This window comes from Scheffersomyces coipomensis (assembly GCF_036884675.1).
Source record: "Scheffersomyces coipomensis strain NRRL Y-17651 chromosome Unknown DFJ63scaffold_3, whole genome shotgun sequence".
Classification (NCBI taxonomy): Eukaryota; Fungi; Ascomycota; class Pichiomycetes; order Serinales; family Debaryomycetaceae; genus Scheffersomyces; species Scheffersomyces coipomensis.
In genome coordinates, this window is record NW_027042894.1 from 1,662,534 (window position 1) to 1,679,994 (window position 17,461).

General features: G+C 31.2%; 10 protein-coding genes and 1 non-coding gene across 11 annotated transcripts; 4 read left to right on the plus strand and 7 right to left on the minus strand. All coding sequences in view use genetic code 12, as the record gives it.

Annotated features, from left to right (window-relative positions):
• Positions 1 to 86: 86 nt before the first annotated feature.
• GYP1 (Gyp1p) lies at positions 87 to 2,018 on the minus strand (the record flags this gene model as incomplete). The annotated part of the gene is made up of 3 exons (XM_064904946.1): positions 87 to 1,465; positions 1,505 to 1,729; positions 1,772 to 2,018. The coding sequence occupies 3 exons, from the start codon at positions 2,016 to 2,018 to the stop codon at positions 87 to 89; spliced, it is 1,851 nt and encodes a 616-aa protein (XP_064762924.1).
• A 143-nt stretch (positions 2,019 to 2,161) lies between these two features.
• SSZ1 (Ssz1p) lies at positions 2,162 to 3,966 on the minus strand. Its single transcript, XM_064906972.1, has one exon. It carries the CDS (start codon positions 3,921 to 3,923, stop codon positions 2,277 to 2,279), a length of 1,647 nt encoding a protein of 548 aa, XP_064762925.1. The 5' UTR covers positions 3,924 to 3,966; the 3' UTR covers positions 2,162 to 2,276.
• Positions 3,967 to 4,205: 239 nt separating this feature from the next.
• On the minus strand, positions 4,206 to 4,277 carry DFJ63DRAFT_t72. The gene has a single exon. It is a non-coding gene; the product is annotated as a tRNA-Gln (tRNA).
• A 554-nt stretch (positions 4,278 to 4,831) lies between these two features.
• DFJ63DRAFT_312909 (uncharacterized protein) lies at positions 4,832 to 6,607 on the plus strand (the record flags this gene model as incomplete). The annotated part of the gene is made up of 1 exon (XM_064906073.1): positions 4,832 to 6,607. One exon carries the CDS (start codon positions 4,832 to 4,834, stop codon positions 6,605 to 6,607), a length of 1,776 nt encoding a protein of 591 aa, XP_064762926.1.
• An 86-nt stretch (positions 6,608 to 6,693) lies between these two features.
• On the plus strand, positions 6,694 to 10,598 carry DFJ63DRAFT_126791 (ubiquitin-specific protease). The gene has a single exon (XM_064903337.1). The coding sequence runs from the start codon at positions 7,110 to 7,112 to the stop codon at positions 10,116 to 10,118; it is 3,009 nt and encodes a 1,002-aa protein (XP_064762927.1). The 5' UTR covers positions 6,694 to 7,109; the 3' UTR covers positions 10,119 to 10,598.
• Positions 10,187 to 10,906, minus strand: DFJ63DRAFT_285876 (uncharacterized protein; the record flags this gene model as incomplete). The annotated part of the gene is made up of 1 exon (XM_064904931.1): positions 10,187 to 10,906. One exon carries the CDS (start codon positions 10,904 to 10,906, stop codon positions 10,187 to 10,189), a length of 720 nt encoding a protein of 239 aa, XP_064762928.1.
• Positions 10,907 to 11,077: 171 nt separating this feature from the next.
• GOA1 (Goa1p) lies at positions 11,078 to 12,025 on the plus strand (the record flags this gene model as incomplete). The annotated part of the gene is made up of 1 exon (XM_064908161.1): positions 11,078 to 12,025. The coding sequence occupies one exon, from the start codon at positions 11,078 to 11,080 to the stop codon at positions 12,023 to 12,025; it is 948 nt and encodes a 315-aa protein (XP_064762929.1).
• A 56-nt stretch (positions 12,026 to 12,081) lies between these two features.
• On the minus strand, positions 12,082 to 13,107 carry DFJ63DRAFT_286489 (metalloendopeptidase; the record flags this gene model as incomplete). Its single annotated transcript, XM_064904975.1, has 1 exon — positions 12,082 to 13,107. One exon carries the CDS (start codon positions 13,105 to 13,107, stop codon positions 12,082 to 12,084), a length of 1,026 nt encoding a protein of 341 aa, XP_064762930.1.
• Positions 13,108 to 13,598: 491 nt separating this feature from the next.
• On the minus strand, positions 13,599 to 14,723 carry DFJ63DRAFT_312912 (uncharacterized protein; the record flags this gene model as incomplete). The annotated part of the gene is made up of 1 exon (XM_064906074.1): positions 13,599 to 14,723. One exon carries the CDS (start codon positions 14,721 to 14,723, stop codon positions 13,599 to 13,601), a length of 1,125 nt encoding a protein of 374 aa, XP_064762931.1.
• A 1,359-nt stretch (positions 14,724 to 16,082) lies between these two features.
• DFJ63DRAFT_312913 (uncharacterized protein) lies at positions 16,083 to 16,385 on the plus strand (the record flags this gene model as incomplete). Its single annotated transcript, XM_064906075.1, has 1 exon — positions 16,083 to 16,385. One exon carries the CDS (start codon positions 16,083 to 16,085, stop codon positions 16,383 to 16,385), a length of 303 nt encoding a protein of 100 aa, XP_064762932.1.
• A 103-nt stretch (positions 16,386 to 16,488) lies between these two features.
• Positions 16,489 to 17,361, minus strand: DFJ63DRAFT_126782 (uncharacterized protein). Its single transcript, XM_064903336.1, has one exon. The coding sequence runs from the start codon at positions 17,247 to 17,249 to the stop codon at positions 16,593 to 16,595; it is 657 nt and encodes a 218-aa protein (XP_064762933.1). The 5' UTR covers positions 17,250 to 17,361; the 3' UTR covers positions 16,489 to 16,592.
• Between the last annotated feature and the right edge of the window lie 100 nt (positions 17,362 to 17,461).

The following is a 17,461-nucleotide window of genomic DNA, read 5'->3' on the forward strand; positions in this document are numbered from 1 at the left end:
ATTAAAAAATAATGTATTAGTATATTAGTAATAGATAAAGGTAGTATGCTTGAGTATATAATTACTTTAGGTTCTATAAATTGTCCTTATTTCAAATGAGCACTGGCATTTTTATAGAGACTTTGCCATATGAAAGCTTCACTAAGCATCAATTCAATATCTTTTTCTTTCCAATATGTGGTTGGAGGGCTTTGTAAGAATAATAAGATTTCTTGGAAATCTCGTTCTTTAAGATCACTACTGAATTTAATTAAGAATGCGGCACATACATAGACATGGAAATTATTAAATCCTAATGGGACTTCACTAAGATAAGTATCCCACATTCTGATGATTAATGGCATCGATAATTCTCTCATTAATAAACAATTCATCCAACGGAATGAAAATTGAATGAATTCAACTCCTTCACTTTCCAAATGATTTAATAATTCAAGATCAATCTTGGAAATTAAATTACGTAAATCACCCACTTGTCTTATAATACCAGGTTGTTGATGAATATAATTATCTGTGATATTTTCTAATAATCTGGAAAGACACCAATACGTATCAGCTTCAATAATGGCATATACTCGAGAAGAAATTAAATTGGTAGGGATATTATCCAAGGTATAAGTCATCAATTTAGGATCGTTCAATAACACTTGCTCTTTTTCATCATTGTTTTCTGTATCCAATAACCCTGGAATAAATAATTGTGAATCTTCTTGTAGTGAATTTTCATGTTCACTATATTTTGTTCGTTGTAATTGCCATATGTAATGACTTAAGAATATTTGGAAAAATGGGGTAACTAAATCATTAATACCTTGAACATACCCACTTGCAGGATGTCTTACTGCCCATAAATATAAGATTTTTCTTAATGAAGTTTGAATTTCACCATTACTATATAATTTAATAGTGGGATGAGTTCTCTTTACATCAATATTAATTTGATGGTAAATTTGTTTGTCACGATTATTATTGGCTAATGAAACTGATGAGTTATTGGCAGAGGTACCAGTACCACCATTATTACTACTATCTTCATCGAAATCAATGGTTGTAATACCCGATATGCCTTCCACATATTCTTGTCTTTTCCGTTTTAAAGTTGAACCTTGTCTAGTTTTATTTGTCGGCAAGTAACCCAATAATATTTGCCATGCTATAGCTCTTAACTCATTTGGGATCCCATTCCAAGATAATTTCCTTAATTCATTAAGATTTAGATTATTATCTGATGTTAATACTTTTGTAAATTTGGCATACTTGGTATTTAATTGATTAAGTTTAGTGATTTCTAATTTCATTTGATAATCTTCATCATCTAAGGATTCCTTCGATGCTCTACTTTTATATTGAGGTGAACTTGATCTTGATCTACCTTCAGTTCCTGATAAAGGAATCATTAAATCGGGATACATTGAATCAACTACAGGCAGAGGTTGTAAATTTGGAGAATTACCCATTTTAGCCACTCTTGCTAAGGTTTTATTTTCAAGGATTTTTGATTTACTAACTTCTTCAAACCCTGCATCCCAATCATCATCATTATCAGCATATCTTGTAGTAGAATGAGATCGACGATGAGTACCTTTAAGTAGTAGACTTGAACCTGTCCCATGATTATTTGAATAGGGGGATGTACTTGATCTTTCATTGGATGGAGCAATATTAGGATTGGCATGAGAAAAGGTTGATCCCACACTTACAGATCTTTGATTAGGTGTTGTTCTTCTCCCTATAATATCACCACCATCATAAGCATTGCTCTTAGGAGTACCATAACTTAATGATCCATAGATAGTACTATTTATATCATTGTAATCACCATGATTAGTACCGCTGCTACCAATACTATTGCTAGCAGATGTTACTGATGATGAAGTACTTGGAGTAGTTGAACTTGTTAATGATAAATTCTTAAGGAACGATGATAAATGTTTACCCTTTCCACCATTTTCCCCAAAGATAAATTCATTTTTGGAATTGCTATACACTTGGGACATGTCTGGTTTCTTCTTCCCCATGGTGTAGATATGGTTCTTGTTCTGGTAGAAACCCTATTGGTGTTCAATCTTCTGATGCTGCCAAAATGGAAATGTGCTGCTTAAACGACAGCACTTTATGATTTTGTCGTTATGGGATTTTTTTTTGGAGAGATCAGTTTTTTCTGCGAACCAGCATATTTACAATGTGTGCGGCTTTTACATTTAGAGTGTAAATTTATTCTATACATATATATAACTTATTTGATCGTATGAGTGAAAATGATGGGTGTTGATTGTTTAAGCAGAAGCAGGATGAACTTCTCCTTTAACGGCAACTGAACCTTGTTTCAATTCTCTTCCAGAGAAATGTAACACACCATTTTGAGTAATATTAACAGTAACTTCTAATTTTGAGTTTGCTTTTAAATCTTTTAAGGATAAAGTAGCTAATTTATCACCAGCTTCATATACTAATTCTTTAACGATTTCAGGTTCATCATCTGAATAATCATCATCTTCTTCATCTTCTTCGTCTTTAACTGGTTCAATGACAGTTTCCTTTACGGTTCTTTTACCTTCATATAATTCAATTATAACTGATGATGATTCACCATTGGTAACTTCTATGGATTTTTTAATTGGATAAGCAGTTTCAGCTACTAATATAGATTGGAAATTACCTTCGGCATCTTTAATACCAATTGGTTTGGCAATATGTTGAGTGTTAACCACAATTGGTTGTAATGATTCATCGACTTCTTCTTCATCAAATGATTCAATTAAAGCAGCTTGTAAAGCAGCACCTCTTGCTACTAATTCAGATGGATCAATGGCTTTTGGATCTAATGATGGAGCAACGACAGTAGTTGATTCTGGGAAAAGGAATTGAATATTAGAAGCTAATTTTGGAGTATTTGAAACACCACCAACTAATAAAACTTCATTAATATCTAAAGCATCTAAACCAGCTTTGGCAACCACTTTTTCAACAAAACCAGCCATTTCAGATAATGGTTGTCTAGCAGTTAATTCATATCTTAATCTATTTATAGTAGTATGGAAATCTAAACCTTCAGCTAAAGATTCAATAGAACAAGTTGAAGTTTGAACATTTGATAAAGTCTTTTTAACCACAATAGATTCAGCTTTTAATTTAGCTAATGATCTAGCATTTGATCTTGGATTAGCTTTATATTTCTTTTCAAATTCTTTAGCGAAAAATTCAGCTAAAGCACCATCAAATTTATCTCCACCTAAACCGTGTTCATGAGCAGTTGCTAAAATAGTTAAAATACCACCTCTAACTGAAATAACAGCAGCATCAGATCTAATACCACCGAAATCAGCCACCACGTAGATTTTATCTTGTAAGAAACGTTCACCATCATCAGCAGATAAATGAGCTAATAAAGCAGCAGTTGGTTCATTAATTAATTGTAAAACTTTTAAACCAGCAGCATTTGAAATTTTAACTAATTCTTGTCTTTGATGTTCATTAAAATCAGTTGGAACAGTTAAAACAACTCCTTCAATATCTTTACCAATGAAATCTTCAGCTGCTAATTTCATTTTCTTAAAATGTCTAATACTAACTTCATCAACACTAATAATTTCAACTTTATCATTTCTAGTAATTTCATAAGCAACTTCACCTTTAGAACCTTTAACGGCTTTAGCACCAACTTGATAAGAATCATCAACTTTAACATCATCGAATTGTTTACCGATGAAATCTCTGAAATTGATAATAGTATTCTTTGGATTTCTAACTAATTGTGATTCAGCTTGAACTCCATGATATTCATCTTCACCAACATATGATAATGCAGATGGAATAGATCTATCACCATCAGGATTGGCGATGACATCGACTTTTCCTTCAGATGAAGCAACAGCAATGGATGAAGATGTGTTACCAAAGGTAATACCAATAACAGCAGACATGTCTAACTTTGATAATTGTTCGTAATATGGTCTTAAATCAATTGATATCACTTAAACCATTTGAAAAAAAAACTGCTGAAAAAAAAAATTTTGTTGATGAGAGTTTAAAATCCTGCACATAATTGAGATACACCACAGAGATTTCAATTTAACCACGTTATCTATCCATGTTAAACTGTTACAATAATCATTTGTAGTAGTTGGAGTATATTCTAAGGTATGAAATAACAAGGTCTATCGTAATGGAATTAAAAAAATAAAGTAATAAAAATGTAAAAAAGTAGGTCGTACCCGGATTCGAACCGGGGTTGTTCGGATCAAAACCGAAAGTGATAACCACTACACTATACAACCATAAGTTGTTAACGAAAAAAATGCTTGCTTTGTGGGACCAAGTCGAAATATAAGAAAATGAAATTTGAAAAATTTGGTTTTAAATGGTCGGATTTGATCATTTAGAAGGTATTAATAAGTTCTCTGGATATTAATTGATGATATAACTAAATTTAAATAGTGTTTATCTTACAAAAAGTGGTGAAAATATGAGGTGTTTGAATTTCTGATTTTTTCCAAAAATTGCAACAATAATTGACCAAATATTATTTTAACTATTAATCATTAGGTTAATTTCATAATGTTGATATTTATAAAGTTTCAAATCAAATCAAGTACAATACACTCTACTATTACTTATACACATATTATAACTACTATACCTTGTTACAAGACCATAATTTAACGACTGCAAATATCTGTTTTAGTTTACAATTTTAATTTAGATTGCGGTGTGCATATAAAACCAAAATTATGATCTCACTCACCTCACCCACGCGAACCTTACATACATAATAAAAAATAACACATATAAATTATTAGAGTTTATAACCCCCTGGAATATACGTTATTTGATGGGTAATCTAGTGACAATTCTTGATCAACCAAACATGACTAGACGGTCTGGAGCTAAACGGAAGAAGTTGGTGATAATTGCGTCCATTGTGGGGTTAGTCATTTTATTGACGGTGCTTTTCACTACTTCCAATCAAAGACTCTCTCTAAAGCAATTTGGAGTACCTCATGATTCAATTATATATTCAGAAGATGCAGGTCAAGATTATGAAGAGAATATTAATGGAAGTGGAAGTGGAAATGGAAGTGGATCTAAATTCCAACTGACAGATGAAATTGAAGATCTTGAAAATGAAGCCAAAGAACATAATCGTGGTGATGTTAAAGAAGATTTAAGAAAATGGAAACAACAGAAAATGGATCAAGAATTACAAAAGGGTAGTACAAGTGGTAGTAAATCTGGTAGTACTACTGGTAAAAGTGGTAGTGGTAGTGGTAACTCAGCTGGTAAAAGTGGTACTGGCAGTGTTGCAGGTGCAGATACCGGTAGTAGTACTACCAATAAAAATGGTAGAAAGAAACCATTACCAATCTCAGATGAAGTTCCATCTATAGAACAACAAAAGGATGTTCCAAAAACAAAAAAACTTAAACCATTCCAAAAAGGTAGTAATAAAATAGAAGAAGAAGAAGATGAATATCCTATAAGTAAGAATCCTAATGGTTTCTTAGGTGATATTGATGAATTGGATCCTGATGAAAAGGAAATTGTGGGTGATATATATGATAAATCATCAACATCAGCCGATCGTCAAATTGTAGAAATTCCAGAAGGAATTCCACCTCCAGGTCAAAAATTCGATAAAGTATCTATTGATGTGGTTGAATATCCATCCGGATCTATTCCATCAGATTTTTATAGAATTAAAATCAAACCGTTCAATTTCAGAATTTATAGTCATAATATTAAAAATGGAGCTGATAAAAAATTAAATCCGGGTGAAGAGATTTGGGCTACTAGATTCAGAATGATTGCTGCTTCGATTAAGTTCAATTGTCAATTCAATTGTGTGGTTGCCTTACAAGAAGCTTATAAATTCCAATTGAATGATATCTTAAAAGAATTAAATCGTTATGAAGAACCAAATACTTGGAGTTATTATGGTGTGGGTAGAATTGATGGTAAAGTTTTAGGTGAACATGTTCCTATTATTTATAAAACTACTGAATTTGAACTTATTTATGGTGATAGTTTTTGGCTTAATGAAGTAAATCCTCGTGTTTCAACAGTTGGATGGGATTCAGCTTATCCAAAAATAGCTTCATACGTGACTTTAAAACATAAAGATAGTGAAAATTATATAAATGTATTTAATACTCATTATGATTCCAATGGTGATGTTGCTAAAATTCAAGCTTCAAAACTAATTATGGAAAAAATGGATACTATAAATGAATGGCCATCATTTTTAGTAGGTGATTTAAATGCCGAATCGAATCATAAAGCTTATAAATTTATTATTCAATCATATAATGATGTGGCTAAATTAGCTACTCCATTCAATACTTATGGTCATGAACGTTCATCAGTGACAGGATTTGAAGGTGAAGTTCTCTTAAATGGAGGTCGTAATATAGATTATATCTTTGCTCCATCCTATACTACCAAAGTGGATGATAAACCAGTTTGTGATACTATAGAGCCTAATACTGCATCTAACAAGATATCGTTACGTTTACAAAGTTGGGGAATGCTACATTCTAAGTTTAATGGAAAATATATGAGTAATCATCGACCATTGGTGGCTGAATTTTCCATGGGTGGGAAGTGTTGAACCATGAACAAAACAACATAGACGCACATACATAAATACATTCTTTCTATATATAGGTGAGTACATTATACAAATGATATTAGGACTAACTGGAATGAATGACAAGAAATCAAGTAGTGGCTGTGAAATTAAGTGATGATTGATTAACTCACTAAAATTAGTGATCACACTAAAACAACATCTTTTTGTGCGGCGCTCATTTCTGACAGTTTGTCTGACACCAAAAGGGAAAAAAGAGGAAAGGGGGAGACAGTCAAAATGATTAGATCAGATTAGATCAAAATATCATCTTTGAAGTGATTTTTGTTATATAGAATAGTTGAATCCATCAATCAACCCATTGGATTGTTACTTGCCGTATCGAATTGTACATATACCGTTTTTTTTAGCCAATTTCATCATCGTTCTTGACCAGTTTGAATCAAGTTTTTTTTACAACAGCATAGGGGTTCTTTCAAGAAATAAATGAAGTGATAGTTAGAGTGTTTCATCCATCTCCCAAATGTATAATACATCAAAGGTCTCGCATCAGCATCAGCATCAGCATCACCAGCATCATCATCATCAACATCAGAAGCAGATCCATCACCGTTCACATACGTTCGCAGAATCTGAAACTCCATCTAATCCACAAATACCAAGTTCATCAAATGGATTTTTACCGTTGGATCATCAACGGAATGAAGTCAAATACTATTACACTAAGCTCATCAATGAAGAATTCAGAAGTCTCCAACTTGATAAGGAGTTGAACAAGAAGACTCTCTTTGATCTCATTGATTATTGTGAAATGTTATACGAATCAGCATCATCATCCATATCGAAAACTTCCATCTCATCATCATCTACCAATGCATTGATTTCTCCAAATGATTTAATCGGGGTTCAGGATTATATAAAGGGGTTTTTAATCTTTAATTACTTTATAAATAGTTTCATCATGTTGCATTTTAAAGGGTTTGATACGTTTATTAAATCAAATGAACAAGATTTCATCATTTATTTAAACGTTTTTGCATTCTATAATACAGATGAATTAATCAATAATGGTCCCTTTTCAATATCATTAGCTGATTTAAGACTGTTTATAAAACAATATTTGGTAGAAAAGGAATTATTGAAATTCAATGTCGATGAATTATATAATTGGTTATATGAATATATCAACTATTTAAAGGAAAAGGATAGAATATTAACTGAAGAAAGTAATTCAAATAAAGAAGATGATTCAGATTCTTCATCTTCAAGTGATAATGATGAACTTAAATCTCAACAATTACCAGAAGATGAAATCATTAATGGTAAAGATTTACAAAATTTACAAATTCAAGTCCCAGCCGTTGATGATTATTATTATAAATCAGATTCATCAACCGTACCGCCATCCAACAACGACAATCATTTCTATGCATCAGATCCTAAAAAGAGTTTTAATTTAAATCCTTTATTATCCAGAAATGATTATAATAACACCATAAGTAGTAATGATACTGGTAATCTTGGTGAAACTGATTCATTAGTAGAATTTAAAAATAGATTCCCATCCATGAGTAAAATTGGTTCAAATAATAGTTCTATAAAGGAAGAAACTATCCCAGTAAATATGAATCGTCATCATTTAGCAGTGGCTCCAAATCTTGGTCCACCACCAATTGCATCGAATGCTCCATCACCTGTTCCATCACCTGTACCACAAGTTGATCCACCTCCAATTCCTTTAACTCAAAAGGCTCAAACTTTACCAATAATGCAAAGTCCCCCACCTTTTAATCATCAAAAATCATTACCAGAAGTACCTTATGCTTTAGAACCAAATCGTTCAACTGAAGATTTATATTTCCAAGATCGAATTAGTAATAATGCAAATCAACGTTATAAGAATGGTTATACTCGTCCTCCTTCATCATTACCAAGAGGACCATTAGTGGCAGCTGCAGAACCTACCCATGTTCATGTCCATTCTTCAAATGGATCATCATTTCAAAATGGAAATCTGTATCCTTCTCAACCTCCACAAGCCCCTCCACCTCAATTTATACCCCCTGTTCAATATTATGGAAATGGACAAATGATGATGCCTAATGTTGTTTATTATGATAACCAACAACAACAGCAGCAAAAATTTAGTTTTAACCATCATCCTAATAATCCACAACAAGTTCCAGCATATACATCTACAATTATACCTGAACATGTAAGATTGCAACAAAGTCAAATCAAATCACAAAAGCTTCATTATCTGAAGGAATATGCCGTATGTGGATTAAGAAATTTTGGATCATCATGTTATATTAATCTGACAATTCAAGTTATGTTTGGAATTTATAAATTTAAATTATTATTTACTAATGGAGAATATCAAAAATTTATCAAGAATCCTAAATATTTACAATTAATGAAAAATGCCAAATCTAATCCTCATAGTAAGAGTTCTGTATTATTATCAGAAGCAGTTAGTGGATTATTGAGAACTTTTGTTCAAAATGGAAGTAATTCAATTGCTCCTACTAAATTTATTCGAGTTTCATCATTATTAAAACCTGATTTTAATATACCTTATGAACAACAAGATGCTCAAGAATTCTTATTATTTGTATTAGATCGATTACATGAAGAATTGGCCGATAAACAAACGTTTGATAATCCAATTGAAATTGAAAATTATATGAGGAAGTGGAATATTAATATCAATATGAATGATAAAGGTGAATATGTTAAATGGTATACTACAGTTTTAAAACATGAAGGCAGTTCACCAATTCATGATTTATTCCAAGGTCATTTACAAAATAAATTAATTTGTAATAAATGTGGTTATGAATCTATCAGTTATTCTCAATTTAGTATTTTATCCTTACCAATTCCAAGAAGTATTCATGGAAATGTGGTTAATTTATCTGACTGTTTGAAATATTATACTGAAGAAGAAGTTTTAAGTGGTGAAAACGCCTGGAATTGTCCAAAATGTTCTAAAAATGGTTCAACAACTGATGAAGTTCCTACTGCTACTTTAGATACTGGTAAAAGAAGTGGTATTTTTAAATTGGGTAAACGAAGTAAATCTCCATCATCAATAAAATCATCAGGTAATGCAAGTACTCATTCATTATCAAGTTCAATTAAAACTTTAAATTTCATTAAATTACCTCAAGTTTTATTGATTCATTTATCAAGATTTTCAATGTATAATTTAACTGATAAATTAGAAACAAGTATTCAATATCCTTTAGTATTGAAGTTTAATAATAATGATCATGAGATTGCTTATAAATTAACTGGATTAATTAATCATAAGGGTAATTTAAAGAGTGGACATTATACTTCATTAGTCAATAAGTCCACTACCAATCAAGCTTATTCCAATAATTTTGATAATTTAAAACATCCATATTGGTGTTTATTTGATGATGATAACGTGAGATATAATTTACAACATGGGAATATTAATCAACCAAACTTTGATCAATTGAAATCAAAGGATGTTTATGTGTTATGTTATGAACGTATTTAGACTATATTTTATTTCGAATATTATATTTACCTATCTATATATATGAATCTATGAATGAATATGACTTTTTATTGTTCTTCTTCATCATCATCGTCACTATTATCAAATGGCGTTGATGATCGTATTTTCGTTATTGGCTTTTTCTGTAATTTACTCTTAAGCGATAATTTTATAGGTCCCACATTGGTCGGTAATGTTATTGGAGGTTGAGATTCTGGTTCTTGACTTTGTAATTTACCTCTTTTGATTTGTTCATTGATAAGTTTCATAGATAATCCTTCATCACTCTTTAAAGACTTTGATGATTTATCTTGTTGATTCTTTTCATAATCTGATTTATGATCGATTAATCGTATTGATAAATTAAACTCATCATCATTACCTCCACTTGCATTATCACTTTCAACTCTGACTGAACCAGTCTGACCAAGATGTTTGATGAATGATGTCAAACTATTCCATTTCGTGGTATTCATATGAACATGATCCTTATCATTCAAAATATATTCTTGATAGAACTTATTAGCATTTATCTTCTTGATCCCATGATTCACCTTTAATAATCGTAAGAAATCAGTTTCGAATTGAGTTGAATAATCTTGAATGGTAGATGACGTGACATTAGAGACCTTTCCCAAATGACTTGGTGATGATAAATGATTCTTGAATCCATTCTCATCTCGACATTGTTTGGGACATATTTGACAATAGAACTTTAACTTCTGAAGCCCTGAAGCTTTTAATTTCTTAGATTGATATTTGGCTGTGCCTATTTCCGCTCGTGCCATCCCATACAGTTGATATGATGTGATACAGTTGTGGTTGTTGTGGATGACTTGTGTTTGTGGATGTTGCAAATTGGAGTTGGTTATTTTTTTTGGTGATGCTTCCTCGAGAGTTTGAAAAATATCAGAATCAGAATCATCACTTACAAAATAAACAGAACAACTATATCAACAATGATAAGTATACGAAGGGTCCAACCTATATCATTCTTATCTAGGAGTACACTTCTAGTAAGGCCATCTGCAACCAGCATATTCAAATATTCAACCACTGCCGTACCACCTAGGAAATCATATAAGGCAAACACCACTGGTTTAAAGTTATTCTGGAACAGTACCATTCCTGTCAATGTCAAGTATTTCGGAGTGATAGGAATATCAGCATATAGTTTCATTCATGTTCATCCTGATATTTTGATAACTGTATTACCACCATTATTCATTGGATCATATTTGGGGTATAAGTATTATTATAAGAAAGTTGCTCAAACTGAGATCAATAAGGTATTAAGGACTTATAATAAAGAGGGAGAGAGATTAACGAATGGGGATAAGATACAAGTAAAAAAATATGATGAGAGTGATGTTTGGAATGTGTTACACGGGATAGAAAATGAATTTGATCACTTTAAAATCCAATTGATTGATGTTATAGAACAACGAATTTTAAATTATATCATAAAGAGTAAAGATGAAGGTCATGATCAATACATGATAAGGAAGTTATTTATAGATCAAGAGAATGATGATCAATTCCTGATTAATATCCATGAGAATGAGGTTGAAACTTGGATAATGACAAAGATTTCAATTGATCCTAATGCTGATCCATATGATGATAAGATTGAATTTATTAAATTTTCATTACCATTTTATTCCAGTAAAGATAAAACCATAAGACAAAGATTAGGTACGATTGAAACTTATTTATTAGAAGTTCCAACTGATGAAGTTAATGAGTTTAAAGAGTATAAAATAGGGATTGAAATCACTCCTTATGGATTCCTTTCCACCAAAGAAACCATCTTCATATCATCTATAGATAATGAAGGTATCACCAAAAGTAAAATCTTATCCCAAGGACAAAAGACAACAGAAGACGAAGAGGAAATAACATTGTAAATAGTTTATGTACATACATTCATTGATATATATAGTTGTCTAGATATACATTTTTTTCAACGATTAAAGAAATTCTTACTAAAATCAGAGAATTTACCAAATTGATATTCATAACATCCACTTGATTCCTTTAAATGTTCTAATTCAGGTAACCAATGTTGAATATCATGAATTCTCTTTTCAGTTTGAGGGTGAGTGGAAAAGAATTGTAATAATTTTGAATCACCCATTCCATTAAAACTTTGTTCAGCTTGATGCATACGTTCCCAAAATTTAACAGATTCAGTTAGATTAAAACACAGTTTTGCCATTAATTCCAATCCAATTCGATCAGCTTCTGATTCCATTTCTCTTGAAGCTGGCATTTCTAAAACTCCTTTAATTAAAAGATCATTAATTCTTGAAATCCCAGTGATCGAATAAAGTATGGTGGATAATAAGATATAAAAAGGTTGTTTTGATAATTGTTCACTTGAATGATGAGCCAATTGATGGGATAATTCATGAGATAATACAGTAGCTAAACCATCATCATTCTTACAAATATCAAGAATCGAACTAAAGATAAAGATCTTCCCATTAGGTAATATGAAAGCATTTGGAGGATATTTATCATTATCAACTTTAATGATATTTATCGACCAATGAAGATTTTTTAAATGTTGACGTTGTGATTCATTATCATTATGTTCAATCGCTACCGTCAAGAGTTTATTCATGATATTCCCAATTCTAGCATATAATGGATTCGAATGAGGTATAATTTGATCTTGATATTGTGAAAGGATTTGTCGATAAGAATAATCCCCAATTTTAGATTCTAACCAATATGGAATCCATATGAATCTATATCGATGAGTTACAGGGGCTTCATGTAAGTTGTAAACATAGAATCCAAGACATCCACCGGCAAAGTAAAGTGTTCTTCTATTCGTTAGGAGGTTTAAATAATTGAATTGAGTTGAACGTGATGAGCCATTATCGTTAAATCGTTTATAAGTTGCATAATTGCGGAGTGATGATGATCTAAGGGGAGGTAGTTGATGAAAGGTGTTTCTGGTAGATACCCTAGGAATGGTCATACGAGATGGTATGAGCAGAGCATACCTTCTGGTAAGCATAGATCTGAACATTGGTGTTACTGATGGTGTGTTGTACCTATCTGATTGATGGATGGTGCTGCCTTTTTGATTGCAATAAATTTAAACATTTTTTTGGTACGCCACCACTCAAATTTTCTAGAAGTATCTACAAAACAAATTTACAGTCAAAACACGATTTAACCAATTGATGTTTAAGATTTTGAAAAGGAATATAAATAGATGAAAATGCACGTATATAAAGGATACTAAGACTGAATTATATTAATAGAGAATAGATTAAATTATAGAAACAATCTAAAAAAAGGGAGTACCCAAAGGCAAAACAGTAATTTGATAATAATAGTGAAATTGAACTGAAGGAATATTGATGTTTTGAATTAAAGGGATTGTGTGATGATTAATTTACTCTATAATGATGTTGGATACCGACTGATAAGATTCATATGATGATGCAATGCTTTTTTTTTTATTTAATCTCTTCCATTTTGTTCATTAGAAAGATTATGAGATCTTAAAGATTTTTGACGAATTATAGCAGCAATAGTTTGACCTTCATCTTGTGGAGTTGATTGATTATCGTTGAATTGAGGGGATGGATAAGTTGATTCAGGTTCAAAAGTATAATGATCATTAATAGCGGCTGCTTCATCACCAACTAATTTATTAACTAATAAATCTGAGCTTGAATTATTATTTGATTTTTGTAATTGTTTTTGTAAACTTAATTGAGGTGGAGCAGCTCTAGATGGTAATTTTTCAAAGAACGTTGGTGAATTCAATTGTTTGGCAAAGCTTTCAAGGGTTGACGCTGGTGGTTGTTGTTGTTGTTGTTGTTGTTGTTGACCTTGTGATTGGATGAAACTTGCATTAGATGATGAATTGGCTGATTGTTGATCAAGTTGAGAAGATGAGTGTCGTATCGAAGTTGGTCTATGGAATGAAGGAGGAGTATTTGGATGATTAGGGAAAGCGGATGAGTTATTATTAGTATGATTAATGGCATTAATTATATCAGTTTGAGATGAACTATGATGTTGAGATGATGGTAATACAGGAATAAAAGTTTCATAAAAATCATAAGCTGATGGCGATTTTTGATGAATTTTACTTGGAGTTTGAGGTCTTTGAGGTGGTTGATAGAATGAAGGAGGAGTATTTGGTAAAATTTGTTGAGATGATGGAACATTTGGAAGTGGTGGTGGAGGTGTTGAAGATGATTGATTAGTATGATTTACATTTGTATTATCACTAGTTGAAGAAATTGATGATGAACCATTAAATAATTTTTCATTATTTGAACTTGATTCAATTTGAGTAGTAGTTGAATAAGATTTATTTTGATCATTATCTAAATCACCTTCTGAACCATTTCCACCAATTGGAGGTTTTAAAAATTGTTTTTTACGATGTAATTCTTCTTGAAATTGATTAAATGATTGATCATCTCTTAATTCCAAATCAATTTCTTTATTTAAATTATCTTCTCTATTTTGTTTTTGTTGATTTCTATACCATAAAAATAAAGTAATAGTGATTATTAGAAATGAAGGTATACCAACTGCTAAACCAACAGCAAGTGATTGATTATTTGCCATGATAAATGGTTAATATGTGTGAGTATGTTTATATGGGGACGATTCTCCTAATATGAATGATAATCAAAAGGATGAATAAAGTTGGAATGATGAATATAAAGCGAATGATCCGAGGAAATGAGTTAATATCGGAATAATGAACGAGTGATAATGATGTGAGTTCAAGTCAAGTGATGATGGGATAACTGGGTTGATAACAGTTTCTTTGATTTTCCTGTTGGGAAGAGGAGGAAACAAACTTTTTGGGGTTGAAGAACACACACACAAGCGTAGAAGAAAGATAGTACGAGTAACGATAGATGAAGATATCAAACAACAGTTTCCAACAAGGAATGAATACAACAGAATAAGAATACAAATCAGTTTAAATGAAACACAGCAAAAGATGAATAGCGAATATCAGAAAAGCACCGCCAAAATTTCTTAACAATCAATCCCAAAAAAAAAAAGACAAAAAAACAAAAAATAACTGAAATCGAACAAAATAAAAAAAAAAAAGTGCTGGGCCTTTTTTGTCGTTTTTTTGTCTTTTAATGGCTGGCACAGACAATTTATTATTGCAGACAAAATAATATCAATTTACACACACACCACAGCAATAGGGAGAGAGAGTGGGAGAGAGAGAGTTATAGTTTAGTAGTTTGCTATTTATTGATTAAATGGGTATGATGAGCGATTGTCAGGTATCATTAGCTAGATAATATAGATTGAAATCAAACAGATTATAAAATAGCAAACAAATGATTTAACGGTGAAACTCTGATTTAAATTCTGTTATATAACTAAAATAAATAAATAAAATAAACAGACAGACAGAAAGTCAGGACAGACAGACAGACAAAACAATTCTAATGATATCAGACATTATAAAATAATATAATAAAGATAGATTGTGTAATACTGCTTTTAGCTTTCAAGTTTACTACATCCTACTTTACAACAGGAATTCTATAATGAGGAGGACCCCCCCTATCCCTTCTCATAAACTTTTATTTGAAATGAAGATCGTGTGGTGATTTCACAACTTTCATTCATAGTTAATTTAAAAGTGCTATTTTTAATGAGGCAAAAATATAAATAAATAAATACAAAAAAAGAAATTTAAACTTTTTTTTTTGTGTCTGGTGGTGGAATTGAAACTATTACTATTTTGGGAAGTGGGATCAATGGGAAGAGAGAGCTAAATCAAATCGAAAATGGCTATGTGTCTCTTCTCTTCTGTTCGTTCTATAAACCATTGCCATCAAACATTCACTGGATCAAAGCCATCATTTAACTAATTACGTTTCATCGATATTAAAAACTTGGCTATAATTATGTGTAGTTCCGTAAATTCTTACATACATACATACATCTCGTATGAGATCAAATTACTTATCACTACTTGTTCACGCTACTATTAATTCTTCTTCATTTACACTGACCTACTTTACAACAAACCATGAAGAAACTAACATGAATCTACATTTCCCTTTTGTACCCGTATCAACTAGTTTTTTCATCGATGAAATCACATTAAATCAAACCTGGTTAGAGATCAAAGCCATAGCTTATTTGTGTCTCCCCCTTTTTTTTTTTTGTCTGTCTGCTTTTGCACTTGTTTGTTCCTGTTCGGGAATATTCCCTTCCCAAAACGGGGTCCTCATTATAGATTTTTTTTGAACTCATGTCTGACACGTGTAAGATCACATGCACGATCACGATATTAAAATCACATGACCGTTATCTTTCAATTATAACTACAAAACTACAAAGTTCAACTCTTCAATCATTATACTTATATTTGATTTGATTTTATCTATAATATTTACATTGTTATTTTTAATATCTCTCGTATTTACAAAATTGACTAATCTTGAATTAAGTTGTTTAAAACCCAAATTCTAATCCATCATCATTACTTAAATCATATTCTGATGAATTCCCATATTCATCTTTAACCACTAATTTAAAATCATGAATTTTAAATGGTTCTAATTTAGATGCTCTTGTAGCTCTTAATTTAATAACCCCATACTGGAAATCATCTTTACCTTCTTCATTTACCTTTTTATTTCCTTTAATATCAAATGAAATATTAATATCTCCTTGAACCACATTCAAAGGTCCACTAATCCATGGCCAATTATAAGCATAATTAATATCTTCTCCAAGAATTTGTTTGGCTTTAGGTGATCTTCTTAAATAATAAAGGGTAGATGTTAAGATTGGTGAACCGGTCTTTTCATAATTAAAAATAATAACACATGATACAATCACACCAATACCATATACCACGAAATAAATACGATTTTGTTTCTTACCAATGAATGGATCAGGTAAATCCTTTTCCACTGAGATTACTCGTTTCCCTAATCTAGTATTGATAATATTGCTATTGTTGTTGGTTGAAGTGGTGGTTGCATTGGTTGTAGTGCTGGTGGAGGTACTGTTGAATTTGATGAAACGAGGAGAAATCGCACCTGCAAATCTAGTAAGCACAGTTTGATTCAATTGTCTGATCCCAACACCTCGTGTAACCATCATCTTTGATTCAAATAATTTATAGTAATATATCTTTTACTTTCAATCAGTCCATATATTATAATCATCAGATTCTGTTCAGTTTTTTCCACTGTGATCAAATTTCGCTATGAAAATCCTGCACACAACATACACACTAAATAATTGAAAAAAAGCTTTTGAAAAGCAGCATAAACTGATTTTTATATACTGAATCATTTGATATCAATTGATGA